The sequence below is a fragment of the Gopherus flavomarginatus genome, chromosome 12, assembly GCF_025201925.1.
Source record: "Gopherus flavomarginatus isolate rGopFla2 chromosome 12, rGopFla2.mat.asm, whole genome shotgun sequence".
Classification (NCBI taxonomy): domain Eukaryota; kingdom Metazoa; phylum Chordata; order Testudines; family Testudinidae; genus Gopherus; species Gopherus flavomarginatus.
Window position 1 is genome coordinate 33,578,233 of NC_066628.1, and position 20,181 is coordinate 33,598,413.

Below are 20,181 nucleotides of genomic sequence, written 5' to 3' on the forward strand. Positions count from 1 at the left end.
ACTCTTTTCAATCTCTCTTCATGTGGGAGTTTTTCAGAGCCCTTAAATCACTTTCATTGCTCTTCTCTGACTCCTTCTAAAGTCCCTTGAATCACAAATAGTCACATTCCATCATTTCTTTTTAGAAAGATTATGACCAAAAAAAGAGAGAGAGAGAGAGAGAGAGAGAAATGTAAACTAGTTCTTGGGTATCTATGTATCTCTCCCTGAACAGTAAATTATTGGTATTTCTAACCACCTTGGTTTGGTTATTAAAGGTAAAATGTTCAAATTACATGGAATTAAACAGAAGAAAGGGTATTTTCAGGAGTGCACACAAATGATGAGCATGTATACTGAGAGCAGCAATTCAAAAAGTAAATACCCAAGACATAAACAACATTGTCCTATACACATGCAACCTTTTTCTTTCATCCCTCCAAGGCATTTTTCCATATGGAACACAGGGATGGTGTATATTAATTATATAAATATGTACATCCAATTAAGTGTACTTGAAAATGGTACAGAACTGGGCTGGGCCTTCAGAATTTGCTAATCCACTGTGGTGCTTTTTAAACAACCTATTTTGCCTCCTATGAATCTCTTCTACCTGTACAACCAACATGAATAATTAAAAGACATTTGTTAATGAAAACAGAGACAATACACATGAATCATTACCCTGAAGAGCTGGATTGGCTTCTCTCTGTTCATTGATGTAATATTCATTACACAATGCAGCAAGTGCAGAGACTGCAGCTTCCTGAAATAAAATTGTAAGCTTTAATAAAACTTATATTTGATATAATATTTCTCTAAATGTCTACTCTAATATAACTGTGTCCAGAGATAGGATAATGGATAAGAAAATACAACTGAATTCTTTATATTAATCCTACTTATAATTATTCTTTATACTATTCCCCATAACAATTATTGAAATCAACTTTTTTATTTTGATTAAACCTCTTGTACATTATCCTGTAGGAGTATCTTTAAACCAGTGTATCCTTACAATTGTCATGTTTTCTTAAGACGACCTTATGAATTATATTGATTATATAAATTCTATCCTAACAGATTATACTGATTAAAATCTAAGAAATTATTACTGACTTCTGTGTACCGTATTCTCAGTTCATTTTAGAGTTTTCTTCCTGTACCTAGAAGTGTATGATACAGGAATCATTTTTCTCTATTCTATATTATTTCCAAATTCATATGTAACAACTGTTTTTCCTCAAAAAATGTACAATGAACTCAGAAATAACATCTAAGAAATGCTAAGGAGTATAAACTATTGAAAATCATGGAAACCAAATATGCAGCACAGCTTTTGTTTGACAGTCACTCAACATAGTTACATAGTTTCAGTTTAGAATGGTGATGGGGAGCAGTACTGTACACATCAATTTCCATACCTTTAGACGACTGATCTCTGTGACAGGTGCAGCAAACAATTCTAGCACAGACATTGCTTGAGAAATAAATGGCAACTTTTCTCATAAAATTCACAGTAGAGCTTCATTTTTCAGCCAATAAAATAGTGATGACCAACGTAATAACATTAGTAGCATATAAAAAAAAGCAGCATGTACTCTTCATTCCCTATTAATAATAATGATACTTTCATAATAACATAGGTATTCTCAACTGTGAATAATAAGGACTGGTAAGACAAGAGTTTTCTCTGTCATCTTGCAATTCTATCCAAAAAAATATTTGAGAGATGAAGCAGATCAGGTAATATCTTTTCATTGGACTAACTTCTGTTGGTGGAAGGTACAAGCTTTCGAGCTTGAAGTTTGTGCCTTTAGGTCAAGAAGAGCTCTGTGTATCCTGAAAGCGTGTACCTTCCATCAAAAGAAGCTGGCCCAATAAAAATATATAATTTCACCTCCGCTCTCTCAAGTATCCTGGACCAAAAATAGCTATAGCACTATAAAAGCCTGAAAAATATTCATCAGATTTTATCTCCATGCTGAACCAGAGATTTGAAAGAAAATCGTATTTATTTTAATATCGTTGATTACTCTAAAACTCTGTATTAGGCAGGTATCTGGAAACACGAAAAATTATCTTCTCACCAATATGTAGCCATATCTTAGAGTCACATAAAATACCTGGATGTAAAAAACCATCGCTATTCACTGTTTACTTGCATGAAACTGCATTATATAAGTAAAGTAGATGTTCGCATGCCAGGAAACAATGATTAACTCTGTCCTGGAAACATCCTTTTTTATTTTTTTAAATCAGGGGAAGGATATTCACCCAATAGACAACATCTAATTAAGGTTAGCTTTAAAATCAGGGTTTTGGTTCAAATTCTCTTGACTTAAGACTACGATCAATTGTCTATGAGCTCAGTGTCAATTTCCAGCAATAAATCACCTGTCCAACTGCTTGGCTACATCTCTACAGTTTCCACGGGTAAATCAAGAATTCCCAAATTTCTGCTTTTAGATTCTTCTCCAATGATTTGGATACCTTCCTATCTTCTCCTCCTCTCCTGAGTTTGTATGTATTTAAGAACCTGGGCCACCAGTACCCATGCACTTTTGTAATTAAAAGGGGCTTTAGAAGGGAATTTTTTTAAGCTTGTCTATGGTTAGAAAAGTAGCCATGTGAAAAAAAGACAGTTACCTTTTCCGTAACTAGTGTTCTTCGAGATGTGATGCTAATGTCTATTCCACAATAGGTGTGCGTGCTCGCCACGTGCACCAGTGCTGGAAGTTTTTCCCCAGAAGTACCCACAGGGAAGCGCCCTAGTGACCCCTGGAGTGGCACCTCCATGGCACAGTATAAGGGGTACTGCCCTGTCATAAACAGATAGCTAAGGGTTAATGTCTCTTACACCTGGAAAGAAGTAACCTGAAACACCTGACCAGAAGTAACCTGAAACACCTGACCAGAGGACCAATCAGGAAACAAGACTTTTCAAATCTGGGTGGAGGGAGGTTTGTGTCTGAGTCCTTTGTCTTGAATCTCTCTCTCTCTCGGCTATGGGAGGATTTCTGTTTCCTGCTTTCTAATCTTCTGTTTCCAAGTTGTGAGTACAAAGATCATAAAACAATAGGGTTATTGTTTTTTTTCTTTTGTATTTACATGGTATAGTTGCTGGAGTGCTTTGAATTGTATTCTTTTGAATAAGGCTGTTTATTCATATTTCTTTTAAGCAATTGACCCTGTATTTGTCACCTTAATACAGAGAGACCATTTTTATGTATTTTTTCTTTTCTTTTTACATAAGCTTTCTTTTTAAGACCTGTTGGAGTTTTTTCTTTAGTGGGGAACTCCAGGGAATTGAGTCTGTGCTCACCAGGGAATTGGTGGGAGGAAGAAGTCAGGGGAATCTGTGTGTGTTAGATTTACTAGCCTGACTTTGCATACTCTCTGGGTGAAGAGGGAAGTACTTCTGTTTCCAGGACTGGAAATAGAGAGGGTGGAATCCCTCTGTTTAGATTCACGGAGTTTGCTTCTGTGTATCTCTCCAGGAACACCTGGAGGGGGGAAGGGAAAAGGTTTATTTCCCTTTGTTGTGAGGACTCAAGGGATTGGGTCTTGGGGTCCCCAGCGAAGGTTTTTGAGGGGACCAGAGTGCCCCAAAACACTAATTTTTGGGTGGTGGCAGCTTTACCAGGTCCAAGCTGGTAACTAAGCTTGGAGGTTTTCATGCTAACCCCCCATATTTTGGACGCTAAGGTCCAAATCTGGGACTAGGTTATGACATGCCGGCTCCCCCCCATCATCAGTTCCTTCTTGCGAGACAACTCTGGAAGAGGGGAAGGAGGGTGGGATGTGGAACAGACATGAGCAACACATCTTGAAGAACACCAGTTACAGGAAAGGTAACTCTCTTTTCTTCTTCGGGTGATTGCTTATATGTATTCCATAGTAGGCGATTCCAAGCTATATCAGCTGGATATGGGAAGGAGTTCACAAACTCTCAGGACGGAGAACAGCCCTGCCAAACCCGGCATCCTCCCTGGTCTGAGAGACAATCACATAATGTGAGGTGAACATGGGAACTGAAGACCACGTGGCAGCCCTACAAATGTCCTGAATGGGACATGGGCCAAAAAGGCAGCCAATGAAGCCTGCACCCAAGTCTGCCTTCACAATTGGTGGCAGAGGGATTCCTGCCAGGTCATAACAGGTACCGCTGCATGAGGTGATCCAGTTGGAGAGCCGCTGAGTGGAGATCAGCCGACCTTTCATGCACTCAGCTGAGGCGATGAACAGTTGTGATGACTTTCTGAATGGCTTAGTCTGCTCCAGGTAAAAAACCAGAGCCCATCTCACACTGAGCGTGTGGAGGCGGTGCTCCTCACTGGACACATGGGGCTTGGGGAAGAGGATCGACAGAAAAATGTCCTGACCCATGTGATAGGCAGAGATCACCTTCGTGAGGAATCTTATCTTTATGAAACACCATGTAGAGGGGCTTGGAAGTCAGGGCCCTGAGTTCCGAAACCTGCCTAGCTGACATGATCGCAACCAGGAAGGCCACCTTCCACAAGAGGTGTGACCAGAAGCACCTGGCTAGCAGCTCAAACGGGGACCCTGTGAGATGGGCCAACATTAGGTTTAGGTTCCACTGCGGGACTGGGGGCCTAACATATGGGAAGAGATGATCCAACCCCTTGAGGAATGGGCCAGTCATAGCATGGGAGAATACCATGTGGCCCTGCACCGGTGGATGGATGGCCGATATGGCCACCAGGTTCACCTTGACTGATGAGGGTGCCAGGCCCTGGGCTCTGAGGTGAAGGAGGTAGCCCAGAATAAGCTGGATCAGGATGGCCACCGGGGAAATGCCCTGCTCGTCCACCTATCTGGAAAACAGAGACCACTTTTCCAAGTAGACTCGGTGCCTGGAGTGGCACCTGCTTTCTAAGAGGATGCACTGAACCCCTTCCAAGCATGTCCTTTCCTTCCTACCTAACCATTGAGCAGCCATGCCGTGAGGTGGAGTGCCGCTAGGTTGGAGTGGAAGAGACGGCCCTGGCCCTGGGAGAACAGGTGTGGGCAGGATGGCAACGGCCATGGCGGGGCGACTGCCAAGCCCATGAGGGTCCCATATCAATGCTGCCAGGGCCATGCCGGGGCAATCAGAAGGATACAGGCCTTGTCCATCCTTATCTTTTCCAGGACCTTCCCAATCAGCTGGAACAGGGGGAAAAGGCACAGAGAAACTGGCTTGACCAGGACAGGAGAAAGGTATCGGAGATAGCATCCCATCCCAGCCTGCCCCCTGGAGCAGAACTGGTGACAGCGACACTTCTGCCGAGTCACAAACAGGTTCACCTGCGGAGTTCCGCACATTTGCAAAAGTCTGTGCACCACCTCTGGATGGGACGACCACTCATGCTGAGAGGAGAAGTGCCTGCTCAAGCAATCCGCCCGCATGTTCTGTGGCGTTTTTGTGGAGGGTCAGATCCTGAGCCAACCACAGGCCTTGGGTCTGAATAATTCCCCACGTGGACCCCCCATCCCGGGTCCAACGTGTCGAACACCAGTTCCAGTGACGGGACATGTTTCTTATGGAGGACCACAACCATAAGGAAGTGATTACTGGCTCGGGCACCGTGAGAACTTTGTCCATCCTGTCCCTGGCCTGGGAGAACTCCGAGGCCAACCAGAGTTGGAGGGGCCTCATCCTGAGTCTGGCATGACAGACCACATACAAGACCCAAGAGCTGGAGGCACGCTCTGGCTATTGTCACCGGAAACCTTGTGACCACGTCGATGAGCCCATTCAGGGTCTCGAACCTGTCCGGTGGGAGGGAGGCTCTGGCTGACAAGGTGTCCAGAACCGCCCCGATAAACTGTATGCGTTGTACTGGGAGTAACATGGTGTTGGTGTTGTTTACCAACAGGCCCAAAGTAGTGCACGTGGACAGGAGGAGTGCCACGTGATCCCGCACCTGCGACTGGGAGCTGCCCTTGACCAACCAGTGTTCCAGATAGGGGAAGATCTGGACCGCCCAGCGCCTGAGATAGGCTGCCACCACCGACATACATTTCATGAATACCCTGGGGGGCAGTGGACAGGCCAAACGGGAGGACCATAAAGTGGTAGTGTTCCTGCCCCACTGTGAAATGGAGGAAGCATCAGTGCCCCTCGAATATATGAATGTGGAAGTACACATCCTGCAGATCGAGGGCAGTATACCAGTCCCTGGGATCCAAGAAGGGGATGATGGAGGCCAGGGAGACCATGTGCAACTTGAGCTTCACCATGTACTGGTTAAAGCCTCACAGGTTCAAGATGGGCCTGAGCCCCCCTTTGGCCTTCGAGATAAGGAAATAGCAGGATTAGTACTCCTTGCCTTTGAACTCCCCCAGTACTGCTTCCACTGCTCCTAGACCCAGGAGCCACCTCACCTGCTACTCGAGCAGAGCCTTGTGTGAGGGGTACCCCAGGAGGGATGGGGGTGGGAAGGAAGTAAACTGGAGGGTGTAGTCCCAGGAGATCGTGTTGAGGACCCATCAGTCCGAGGTTAGCCACAACCACTCCAGGAGGAAAGCACACAACAAATTGGAAAAGGGAAAAACTTTATTGAAGATGGATCCCTGATGAGAACTGGCAGGCCACCCCCGAGGCATCCTGTCAAAACCACCTGTTTCCTGCTTGCTTGCCCTTGGAGGACCCAGGCTGGGGCACAGGCCAAGACTGCCTCTATGGGCGCCTTTATAGTCCCATGATTTCTTATAAGCGGTCTCGTATTTTGAATGGGTGGCCTGAGCAGGAGTCTGCTGCAACTTTGAACTTTGGTTTAGCTGGAGCTGGAACATACAGACCCAGAGTCTGGAGAGTCATGAGGGAGTCTTTTAGACCATGCAGCTTTGTATCCATTTGTTCCACGAACAGAGCTTTGTCCTCAAACGGGATGTCTTGCAGGTCCGCACCTCGATGGACAGCCCAGAGAGCAGGAGCCGTGACGCCCTTCTCATGGACACTGCAGAGGTCATGGACCACGCGGCCATGTCCACTGCATCCGAAGCTGCCTGATGGGTTGCCCTGGCAGCCACTGTGCCCTCCTCCACCAGCGCTTTGAACTCCTTCCTGTCGTGCTTCTGGAGGAAAACCTCGAACTTGGGCAGGGAGCCCCACAACTCATACTGGCCCAGGAAAGCCTGGTGGTTTGCCACTCATAACTGGAAGCTCAAGGACAAATACATTTTTCTTTCAAATGAGTCCAGCCTCCTTGAATCTTTATTTTTCAGGGAAGTAGCTAGTTGGCCCTGTCATTCCCTGTGATTGACCAACTTGACTACCAGGGAGTTAGGAGCAGGGTGGGTGTATAAGTATTCATGACCCTTGGCAGGCACAAAATACTTGCATTCCTCTCTTTTAGAGATGGGGGCCAATGAGACATTTACCACAGAGCATTTGAAATTGTCGCCACCCCTTCATGGAAAGGCAAAGCCACCCTACCCGGTGCCAAGAAGGACAGTACATTAAACAGGGACTCTGAGGGCTCCTCCATCTCCTCGGCTTGGATGTGGAGGCTTGATGCCACACTTTCAAAGAGTTGGTGGTGGGCCCTAAAATCCTTCTGCACGACATAGGGAGGAGGAGCCATAATCGCTTCATCCAGGCCGACGCAGTAGTGTGTGTGTCCACCGGCACCAGAGGGTCCACCACCTGGTCGGGCCCAGTGCCAAGGATGTACATGCCACCGACTCCTTCCTCAGAGGTCTGGAGAGGGAGGCCAATGGTCCTTCTGAGACTCCGGCCACCGAGTGAGCCTCAACCAGGGTCTGTGTCAGGGGCCATGGCGCCCACTGGTACCATTGGGCCGGGCACGGGGCCCGGTGCCACTGCTCCTGTTGTGGCACCAGTGGAGCCAGTTCTTCAGCCTGGCCCATAGATGGACAACTACGAAGGGAGGCTGGGCTGACATACGACCTGCCACTGTCCCTGGACCTAGAGGAGCAGTGGCACTGGCAGCAGTGCCGACCACGGGACCGCAATCCCGATGCAGAGGTCCGATACTATCACTAACAGTTGCTCCGCAATCAGCTCCAGAGGGCGGACTCGTGACAGCAAGATGCTGGCGACAGACGTCCAGGGCTGCAAAGGTGTTGCCATGGCAGGGTCCTAGAGCAGGACAACGAACCAGAATGACATCAACGTTTGTGCCATGACCAACTGTGATAGCCCCTCCGAGATGAAGACCTTTGGCATTGTCTGCCTCGGTCCCGTCGGTGTTTGCTCCTTGAGGCGGAGTGGTGCTGAGAGTCTCAATCAGACGGAACCCAACTAGACAGCCTGGTGGGTACTGAGGGCGATCCACATGGACGTTAGCCTCTGTCCCGGGTTTACTCCAGTGCCTCTTCCTAGCCTTCTTGGCATGCCCCGTGGATGGGGAGCAGTGCCAACGGTGCTGAAGGGTTGCTGCGCACCAACACCATGGTGCCTGGTGCTGACTTGGAGCCACACACTGCATAGATCGCCTACAAGTGTCGCATAACTTAAAGCCCAGGGCACACGGCGTGCCCTGGCCCGGGTGCTCTAGCTAAACTAAACTAAACTAAAACTAAACTAAACAACTAATTAACTACAGGTACCAGACACTGAACGAACAAGCAGTTTTGGGCATGAGCTACAGCAAAGCTGGAGCAGAGCAGTTCCAAAGCACCTTCACTGGCAGCAAGAAGGAACTGAGGGGAGGGAGGGAGGAGTGCACAGCGCCCTTATACCACGCCATGGAGGCACCACTCCAGGGCTCGCTAGGGCGCTCCCCTATGGGTACTGCTAGGGGAAAAACTTCCAGCACTGGTGCACGTGGTGAGCACGCACACCTATTGTGGAATACATATAAGCAATCACTCGAAGAAGAATGCTACCTTCTACTCAATGTAACGTGTGTGTTTTGAGTTATATGTGCTTTCTTTACTGACAAAAACTGTTTTTTATTCAAGTTAGCATTATGAAGTCAACAAAACTATGTTCCAGCAAGCTGGATATGATTCTGCTTCACACGCCAGGAACATTTTATAGGAATTCCCTGAGGACCCTCCTCCATAATTCCCCAGTCAGCAAACTTTATTCTATACATAGCACAGATAAAGCAATCTCAAACCAGAGTCTCCTGGTATTAAGAGAGAAAGACAAGTCTAGTGAAATGTCATCCTTTCTTCAATCATTGGGAAAGCAGGGCAGAAAGTTCAACACATACTATTTATAACTGCATGCATAACAACATTGCATTAAATTGCCACTACCGTAATGAAAATTAAGACATAGAAAATAATACAGCAGGAAAGCCAAAGTGAAGCCCCTTAAATAAAATAAAAACAGCAAAGCAAGATAACTTCAAAGGCAATCATCAAATGGCAGATAGGTCGGAGACATCAGCTTGAAGCAATACTGTCAGTAACTGCCATTGTTAGCTCATGAGCTCTCTTCAAATGTGCTAATAAGAATACCTTTACAATATCAACTCTCAAAAGTGGAAAGTATTCAAAAGATTATTTTTGGAGTTTTGGAGTCTGGATTGTTACAAGAAAGGAATTCCTTTAGCCAACTTAAGAGATGAATCTTGAAGAATCTCTCATATCCCTCAGGAAAAGAAAACGAACCTCTCACAAGGTAAAACACACAGACCACTTAAGAGCCTACAGAAGAGTTGTCTGTTTAAGTGTGCATGCAAACAAATACAATACAAAGAGTATTAAGAGAAAAGGAGCCTGGAGAACCACAGAATAAACCACCACAAAAGGGGGAAATTTTACAAAAAGTAAAGACGATGCTGCTTGGTTTTAAAGTTGAGAAAGCATTTATGTTAAACTCCACACAAGGCAATCCAGACACTCAGGTTACACCATTCCACAACAACAGGAGACAGAAGACCAAATGGTTTTGTCCTTTTTGGAATTACTAGTCCTTTCAGCTCCACTGTTAATTTCTGTTTTTTTAAAACCATTAGTTCTTCTATCTCACATCAGGAAGTGAGAACTTCTAGTATAACAAAGGCTACAACACTGCTGAGAGCAACAAGGAAAATATATCATCAGGAATGTTTGCCTTTAGAGTATTTGTTTAATAAAGCCAAAGAGGATAGAATTACTGTACCTTTATTTGCTGTCTTGCAGTGCTTGAAACAAGAGGCAGACTTCTTAAACTGTCATTTATCAACCATTGCCAGCCATCTGGAGCCGTAGAAAAGATATTCAGTATAATTTTAGTGACATAGATGTCAATATCTAAGACTACTTATTTTTGCTGCTCTTTCTAAAATAACTAAAGGTGTGAATTACAATGAATGTAGTTATTTTGTTTCAATTCACTGAATACACAAGCCATAAGCTCAGTGTTCTTCTGAGCCTGTAATGAGAGGAAGGATAGGAAGAAACAATTTATAACAACTTATTCAGGACAGATGCTGCTAAGAGTCCTGCCCTTCTCAGGCCGGGTCTACACTACAATTTACTTTGGGATAACTTACGTCATTCAAGGGTGTGAATAAGCAGCGACCACCCACCCCGAGCAGCATACGTTACACTACCTAAGCGCTGATCTAAACAGTGCGATGTCGATGGGAGAGCTTCTCTCACTAAAATAGCCACCACCTCTCACAGAGGTAGATTTATTACGCTGACAAGAGAACTCTCTCCCACTGGCGTAGAGTGTCTTCATCAGACATGCTACATTGATGTAGCTGTGCCGATGTAACGCTTCTAGTGTACACTAGCCCTCAGTCAAAAACAGTCATGATGAAGGACTTCGTAGGTGGGGAGTACAAAAACTGGGCATTTCATCAGGAACCCTCTATTTGAAGAAAAAATAATAAATGTTACTGACCAACCCTTAATCAGCAGAAATGCTGAAAAGGAGACTCTTATTTTCCCACTGCTAAATTTTATGATTTTCAGAAACTTTTTGACAACTTTAAGAGAAAGAGGCTTGTTTGGGGGTGACACAAACAAAAATTTTCTTAGTACACTGCTAAATGCAATATTTTCAACCAGAGATTTATGTACCTTTTTTAGATTTGTTAACCTACCCTAACTCACTAACATCTTGTTATCAAAACTTAGTTTCCTAGGATAACATCACTGGCTAGTACTATGTAACCTTAGAGAATTATAATTAGAATAATGACATAACATAAGACCACTGAAAGTATCACATACCGATTATGGGATCCTCTCTAAATGGCATTTTTGAAAGTGACAACTTTTCAATTAAAGTGCAGACTGGGGGAGGAAAAAAAGGCAATTATATCATTTCTGAAAATACTAACTTGCAATAATTTTGACAAAATGCAGTCATACCAGTTCTGATGTAATATATATGGTTATAAAAGAGTGTTTTTAAAACAGAAGAGCAAAAAATGTTGCAAATAGAAATATTCTAACATTATAGCTCAAAAATAAATATGCAACAAGGAAATTGAAATGGAATGATGCCTGTGGTTCCAACATCAAAAAAGAACTTACACTACAGTAACTTCGGTCTTTCCAGATGTGGTAGTCCCACTGTAAGGTACTTAGGCATGTGAGACCAGATTTTATTTTTAATAGCTGTGTCTTTTGGGGCCGTAAATGCATCCTGTGCCTCCTCATGCACCCATGCAAGGACAAAGGGTGGAGTGGCCAAGAACCTCCCATAGTTCCCTAACAACTCAAAGTCCATCTTGGTTGAAGACTCCAAAATGTGGGGACTGGAGGACAGGTAATGGGATCTATGCTGACTACAATATCTCAGAGAAGCACAGTTACTGTAGGGTAAGTAACCATTCTTTCTTCTTTTAATATGTGTCAGTGTGGATTTCATTGTAGGTGACTGGCAAGCAGTATCCCTATAGGACAGTGGGAATGAATGAGGAGTATCAGTTGTATCAGTACTGCTCTCCCAAAACTGGCACCCAACCTATCCACTAAAACCAAGGAGCAATGTTTGATGAAGGCCAAGAGGATTACTCTATATAGCCACCTTATAGATTTCTGATAGACATGCCTGAAGCAGGCAGAAGATGTTGCTTATGCTCTGGTGGAGGGAGCACTTGAAGTTCAGCGGGAGAGGGACAGAAGCCTGCTAGTATCATGGCAAGACTTAATGTGTTATCCATTTCCATAGCTTTTGTGATGAGTGGTTAGATCTCTAGAACACCTGACTAGGGCTAAAAGTAGATAGGAAAAAAATCTGAATGGATTCATCCTCTCACTGTAATCTAATGTGTGTAATTTCTTTTCTCCCATTGCCAAACACGGCTTCAAGAAGACAACAGGTAGGCTAATTAACTGGTTTAGGTAAAATTCTCAGACAACTTTAGGAATGAGCTTCAGGTGAGGTCTCAGCAGCACCTTCTTCCAATGTCATATAGCAAGGTTCAGCCAAGCGCCTGAAGCTCCCTCACTCTTCTGGCTGAAGTGACAGCCACAAGGATGATCACCTTTCAGAGTGAAGTGATGCAAGGGGCATTCTGATAGAGGTTCAAATTGGGGCTCCATGAAATTCTAGAGTACTTCTGAGGTCCCAGGCAGGGGTGGGTTCTCAGACTGGTGGCTTAAAATTTGGTAACATTGGGTGAGAGAAGACCAAACACAATTGCACAGGTGCATGCCAAGCTGAAATTGCTGTGACATGGATCTTAATCCATGCTGAACAAAAGGCCAGCCTGCTATAAGTGCAATCAGTAGTCAAAGTGGACTTCCCATATCAAGAATCTCTTCCATTTAAAAGAATAAGTTTTCCTGCCCTGTATCAAGATTTCCTGGACCTGTAGGGAGCAGTGCTGGTCCAAGGTACTAAACACCCAACAGCCACATCTTCAGGTGCAATGACTTCAAGTCTGGAGGAAGCATCTGGACACAGCGCATAAGATCAGTTCCAGGTGGTTTGGGGGCTCTTTGAAAAGCAGTGCCATAGGATAATGCCTCAGATCCAGCTCTGGTGCCAGATGCCACCCCAATACCAATGAAGTCTCCTTCACTACACTATCCTGATTAATCTCCAGAGTGATTCTATTCTGTGCACTGAATGAGGTAGGGGTCCTGTGCAAAAAAAAAAAAAGTATGTGATCATGTAATTAGACATGGTCATAATGCATATGACACCAGGGGCCAAATTTAAGATTGCATCGACAACCTGAATACTGGCATTTCTTAACTTTTGAATACTTGACTTTGCAACTTTAATGTTCTTTTAATGTAGGTGGGTGGGTGGGTGGGATGTGCACACGAGAGATCTTGTATATACAATGTTAATATTGCAAGAAAACAATGGAATGCTGAGAGATACAAAAGTTGAGGTAACTAGAGTAAATTAACTAACATATATTTGATATTTTAATTCAATGAAAATAGCACGAGTCAGCTAACATGCAGAGGGATACCTACCAGCTGGTCTCATTAGTTCACCACCTAAACCCCTGGAAAATAGAAACAAAAAAGATATTATTTTCAGATGACCAATTACTGTATACAATTAGGTATGCTCCTTACTAGAACACAAGAAGTTTTCAGTTGAAAAGTATCCACAGAAGTTCAACAAGTAACACTCAAGTCTTCCCAGGATTAAGTTGGTAATCCCTCCAATCTTACGTTTGACCAACTCTGAAACAGCACTGTACCATCTATTGCCTTAATTCACTACAAAATGCTCTATACAAAACCTTATTGTACACTCCATCTTTTCTTTCCAAAGAACACAGACCTAATTTCTCTAATCCTATTTGAAAAATAAAAGGCACTCAAGTTCACACTTTTTTTTCTGATAACCTCACTTTAGAAGTACTATGGCCCTGTGGAATTTACCACAGGATTTTTCAGTCACAAAATCTGTCACCATCCTAGAGTCTTTCCACTTGAGAAGCAACTGTTTGAAAATCTTTCCAAAAGATATTAGAACTTTACTCTCTAGTTTATTCTTTTATAACAGAGCATAAAGCTTCAAAGCCTCCTTGTAATAGAAGAACAAAGTTTAAAGCTTTAGAATACAGATACATGCCTTCTACATAGGAGGGATTTTTGGAAGAGCTCTCCTACAATATACCACTCAACACAATTACACTGGTAGTCCAGGCAATGCAGACCTGCCAAGCCTACAGGTTTTCCCATAAGTTATGGATTTGCAGACACTTCTACGTGGAAATCTGCTGTTTCTCATAACTCCTGCCTCTAAAGATGGGCAATCAATTCATTATTCAGCATTTCACTAAACTGAAACAAGGTATCAACCTACTTTTATTCTAAGTGTTACTGTAGTGTTGGCACTCCCCGCCCCCGCCAAAAAAAAAATAAAAAACCCCCACACTATCTGCAAATTTCATGACCTACCTTAACGTGCTTCCTTCAAGGTTTATATATCAAATTCTGACCTTATACGGACCGCTGCAGTACCAGTTTCCATTAACCAACTACTTTCCATACAATTCTGGAGCCTTAAAATGCTAACTCAGTTCTACAGAAAGTGACTTTTTAATAGGAGCTCAGTGTAATTCAATGAAATTCACACACTGAGGTAGGAAATCCCTTGCAGGAGAGTTGGATGGTAAAGCTCCCAGATCTCAGACCCAATCTTTATTTGAACATGAATGTTTACTTCTACTTTATTTAGACCCCGATTAGAACCAAATAACAGTACTTTGTTTTTAATTTACATGCAAATTCAAATTACTTTCACAGAATTATTTTTGAAGTCATAATTTTGAAAGAAGTTAGGAATCTCCTTTTCAAATCACAAAGATAACGTTACATGGAGTATTTTAGAACTGAACAGCTTCTATGGCATCATAAGCAGTAAGTGTTATTCAGGTGTCTGAATATATTCAATCTGGAAGTTTTCCAGAAAGCCAAGAGCCTCTGCTGACATACAGTATTAAATATTAGCAGTAGTCTTGGATTAATGGTGATTTAATGGTCTTTGTTTAATGGAAACTATTAAACAAGTCCTGCCATGCTTTCACAACACCAGAATCCCAAGGAGTATGCTTCCCCCTTCCCAAAATTTAAAAAACTGCTATCTGACTTCCAACTTTAGGTGCACGTATACACAATACCAAAACAGTTCAGACTTTCATTATATAAAGCAACTGCTCACTGATATTCATATTATTTGTTGATTCTGCTTTGACTTTAGGCTACATTGTTAATGAACCTCTATGTGGAAAAGAATTTACAATCTTTTCTTCACATGTGTTACACATATTAGAATTTCTTCAGAGAAGTTTGCAGCTCACCTATTTGCTAACAGACCTAGAGTGCCAACTGAGGATAATTAAACATACTTAAATAATAAGCATTAAAATATTAATAGCATTCTCATGTGCACAAATTCTTCAAGTGGTACAAAAACACTACCAATATATATGATTGTCACCATTATCTAAAAAATATAAGTACAAACATAAATGTACTATACTGAAAAATGTTGAGAGACTTATCAAGCCAGATTAAGACTGGAATCAAGTTTGGACATTTCAGCTCTGAAGTGTTATTTATAGAATAGGCAGAACAAATCTGACAATTAGAAATGTAGACAGTAACTACTTTGATATGAATCTCTTAAAACACAGGTTCATCACAAAAATAAATTATATACATTCAGCTTCTTAAGGGACTTTGTCCACTCCAAATAGAATTACAGGAATATTTTAAGGTTTAGTTTATACATTACAGGACTGCAGAAATACAAATCAGTGTGATCAATAATATTTTCAGTGATCATGTCATCTGTATAAACTATTCCAAAACTGAGGTGGAGGGAAAATAGTTTTCAGTGGTCAGAATAGCTTAGAATCTGATGGATTTGTTATGCTCATCTTCAAATGATGTGGAAACTAAATTAGGCTCAGCGAACACAGAACCAACCAAAGGTCACTGAATCATAGACCTGGATTTGGATCATAGGGAAAAAAAAAACAAACTTTTTTTTTCCTGTAGACACAGGGCTATGGGTGAAATCCTGACTCTACTGAAGTCAATAGTAATTTTGAAAATGATGTAAACAAGAGTCCTCACTTTTTGCCTCCTTTACAGAAATCTGACAAAAAAATAGGTTTCCCTGAACACAAAGAAGCTGAGAACTAGCTGATCTATATGCTAGTAGAGGGACCTACCTTTCATTGCTACTAAATCTATTTGCAATCAGTCTTCCTTCTAGCAACCACTAAAGTCTCATCAGACATTACCCTATTTCAAAACTTGAAGGCTGATATAAAATACTTTGCTTGTAGACATAAAATACATCACCACCATCTGAATATCAGTTTAAACAAAAAGTAGTTCTGGAAGACATAAGGAAGAACCAGTGTTGCTGGGTGTAAAATTATTTGAAAATTATTTGGATTTGTGGGAATTGAAAGAGCAATCTTTTCGCAAGACTGGAATTTGTCTCCCACTATGTTTATATGCCTCAGAGTCTTTCACTGGGATACATGCCAAGAGACATGCTTGCCCTGAAACTACTGAGATTTCAAAGACCTTTGAGGTTATTAACAATGAGGCAAGCTTATTATCCTTAGCCTGGTACTTGCTGATACCTGCAGGCTGTCTTACCCTCTCAACAAGAAATATCCTAGACTTTTCATTGCAAGCACAAAGCTTTTGCAACACTTGAGCCATGTCTAGGAGGGTTGTTAGGGAAAAAAGGGTGGGATCTGGAATACTTGATTTGGAAGTTTTGTCACCCCAGTAATCAGAGCCATGATACATACTTCTATTTCAACTCATTGCAAAACAGCTGTGCTTGATCAGCCAGTTCTTAAAAGTTAGGCAAGTCATCACATTTTGTTGCATAAGGATGCTGCAACAACAGCTGAACACATTGGTTAACACAAAAGGAACGATCCCAACAGAGAACACGATAGTCTAAACTCAAAGTTCCATGCTTACCACATTACAAATGTGAAATACCTTCTTATATATGTAGCCATCTACAACATACAGATAGTCTCTGAATTCAAAGCAATGAGATCAAAGCAAAACAACATGCAGTATGTGGCAACAAATAACTCAAAGAAGTGGGAGTTGCTCTTCACTAAAAAGGTTAATGGTGGCCAGATACTCAACACAATTAATATTAACAAGGAGGAAGAAATGAAGCCAAAATGGGTTAAATTATATATAAATAAGTTAGATGTATTCAAGTAGACAGAGCCTGATGAAATTCATCCTAGGGTACTTAAGGAACTAGTTAAGGCAATCTCAGAACCATTATCAATTATCTTTGAAAACTTATGGAAGATGGATAAGGCTCCAAAGGACTGGACAAAAGTCAAACACAGTATCTATCTTTAAAAAAGGGAACAAAGAGGACCCAGAGAATTATAGACCAGTCAGCCTAACTTCGATACCCAGAAAGATGCTGGAACAAATTATTCAACAATGAATTTGTAAGCACCTAAAGGATAATAAGGTTGTAAGGAATAACCAACATGGATTTCTGAAGAACAAATCATGCCAAACCAACCTAATTTCATTCTTTGACAGAGTTACTGGCCTAGCAGAAATGGGGAAAGCAATAGACATGATACATCTTGATTTCTGTAAGACTTTTGACCCAATCCATGTGACAGTCTCATAAGCAAACTAGGAAATGTGGGCTAGATGAAATTACTATAAGGTGGGTGCACAAGTGGTTGAAAGAATGTACTCAAAGAGTAATCAATGGTTTGCTGTCAAACTGGGAGGGCATATCTAGTGGGGTCCCAATTACTTGAATAATATAGTGGTGAATATGCTGGCAAAATATATTTATGGACCCCACGCTGAGAGCAGTTGCAAGTACTTTGGAGGATAAGATCAGAATTCAAAATGACCTTGACAAATCAGACAATTTGTCTGACAACAACAAGATGAAATTAAATAAATATAAGTGCAAAGTACTTAACTTAGGAAGGGAAAAATCAAATGCACAAATACAAAATGGGGAATAACCGGTTAGGTGGTAGTACTGGTGAAAAAAATCTTGGGGTTATAGTGGATCAAATATTGAATGTGTGTCAACAATATGATGCAGTTGCAAAAAAGCTAGTATTCTGGACTGCATTAACAGGAATGTCATATGTAAGGCATGGGAAGTAAGTTTTCTGTTCTACTCGGCACTGATGAAGTCTCAGTTGGAGTACCATATCCAAATCTGGGTGCCACACTTCAGGAAAGATGTGGACAAACTGGAGAGCGTGCAGAGGAGAACAACAAAAATGATGAAAGATTTAGAAAACCTGACCTAGGAGGAAAGATTAAAAAACTGGGTATGTCTAGTCTTGAGAAAAGACGACTGAGGAAGAACCTGGAACCAGTCTTCAAATATGTCCCCTGAAGATAAGACAAATAGTAATGGGCTTAATTTTCAGCAAGAGAGATTTAGGTTAGAGGTAAGGAAAATCTTTCTAACTCTAAAGGTAGTTAAATTCTCCCTTCCAAGGGAGCTTGTGGAATCCTCATCATTGGAGGTTTTTAAGAACAGGCTGGACAAACACCAGTCAGAGATGGTCTAGGTTTACTTGGTCCTGCCTAAGTGCAGGGGCCTGGACTTGCAAGGTCCCTTCCAGCCCTACGTTTCTATGATTAACACTATGCATCATGGCATATTCAGCACTGACTGAAAACTTGAAGGCCTAATAAATACACTGTTAGTAGTATAAAAGCCAGAGACAACTATCTGGAAGAGGCACAGCAACTTCAGCTTGTATCAATATTCTACTCATCTCTGAATTACCATGTTACCCCAGTCTTTATGCCAAGATATACATCAGCTTCAGAACTGGAGTCAAGAAATGAGATACAAGTTAATGTTCAGAATCTCTCTTCAACCTGATGTTTCCTCAAGAGTCTCAACAATCATATGCAAAAAGATGCCTTTTAAAGAAAAGGATCATTATTTAAAACGTAACATTATTCAAAGCTTCTTTGATAATGAATGCTACTACAATGCCTCAAGTGTATTACAATAACATCCCAGCTAACAAGAAAAGGTATCAGCCATACTTGTTTCAAGATGACCACCACACAGAGTGGATTTAAAGTGCTTCAAATATAATTAGGCTGGTATATTGACCTCTATTCCCACATGAGATATCTTAAGACATAACTCTCCACATGTGTCATGTTTGAAGCTTTTGTTTGCGCACTAGGTAATGCTTAAAGTAGGTTATGGGCATGTCAATTTTTCCAAAACTACAAAATATTATACACACACAAAAAAGGCATACTGGACCTGATGCTCAGCTCACACTGATACTGACATAACTTCATTTGCTTTCTCTGGAATTACTCCTGATTTACATTAGATTGAAATCAAAACCAAGCCCACAGTATCTCATGTTTAACTAAAAACATACATGAAAATTCTTCAGCCAACCAGCACTCTTAAGAAAGCTTTTGGGCAGAATTAGTCAATACCATGTCTAAAGGAAAGGAGAATGTAGGCAAATACTGAATTTGGGCAGACTTAGATTAACTTTTTCATGACACAATAGTTAATCTACAAAAACATTTAAGTAGGAGGTAAGAGAGGAACTAATGTATGAAAAAATGATTAATGAACCAGAGGGCAGGGAGATTTGTCTTAACAGCACATAAAAATAAAGATCTGATTACAGCAAATGTATTACACAATATCTCAATTTCTGAGACAATGCAAAATCTTGTTTGCATATTAAAAAACATGATCTGCCCTATAATTCTTTCAGGCATAACTTAAGTCCACAGTTCATAATTAGGTCAGTCTTACTAATGGTAATCATTAATAAAAGGCTAATTTACATGTAATACTAGGTAAATCAATGCCCCATTCACAGCATTAGCATTTTTACTAAATCCTACATGGGAGATACCAGGTGTATGAAAAGACCTTGAGATATAGCTGACTAGCAAGCTTATAGCCTCTCACAATGTACTTTACAGCTATTAAAACTTGTTAATTACCAATTTTTAAACACGCTACTCTTTACACAGCTACTGGAGCTGATCAGTGTTTGGGGGAGGAGACTGTGCAGGGACCCAGGATGCCCCACGATCACCCCGCCCCCTTCCCACATGACCCATCTTCAAAATGGAGAGAGCTGCACTGTAGGACAGCTCCCTTAGAGCGCTGCTCTCATCAGCAATGGAAGTGCTGCTAATGTAAACACTCTCTGACCCCTGAGGAATTAAGTGAGTACACAAACCAGTACTTTACTTTCACTGGTTCCCTATCACCGCAAAAACTCTGCAAGTGTAGACATATCCTAAGGGAAT

The 20,181-nt window shown here is 41.9% G+C and overlaps 1 protein-coding gene across 1 annotated transcript in view; it reads right to left on the reverse strand.

Annotated features, from left to right (window-relative positions):
* Positions 1-13,917, reverse strand: part of LOC127032260 (tubulin-specific chaperone D-like) — a 41,519-nt gene extending 27,602 nt beyond the window's left edge. Inside the window, exons 1-4 of the mRNA XM_050919428.1 lie at positions 13,339-13,917; positions 11,131-11,193; positions 10,070-10,146; positions 664-745 (exon numbers count right to left, since the gene is read on the reverse strand). Coding sequence (XP_050775385.1) covers positions 664-745; positions 10,070-10,146; positions 11,131-11,193; positions 13,339-13,351 — 235 coding nt within the window. The 5' untranslated portion in view covers positions 13,352-13,917. The remainder of the gene's footprint in view (positions 1-663; positions 746-10,069; positions 10,147-11,130; positions 11,194-13,338) is intronic.
* Positions 13,918-20,181: the final 6,264 nt, after the last annotated feature.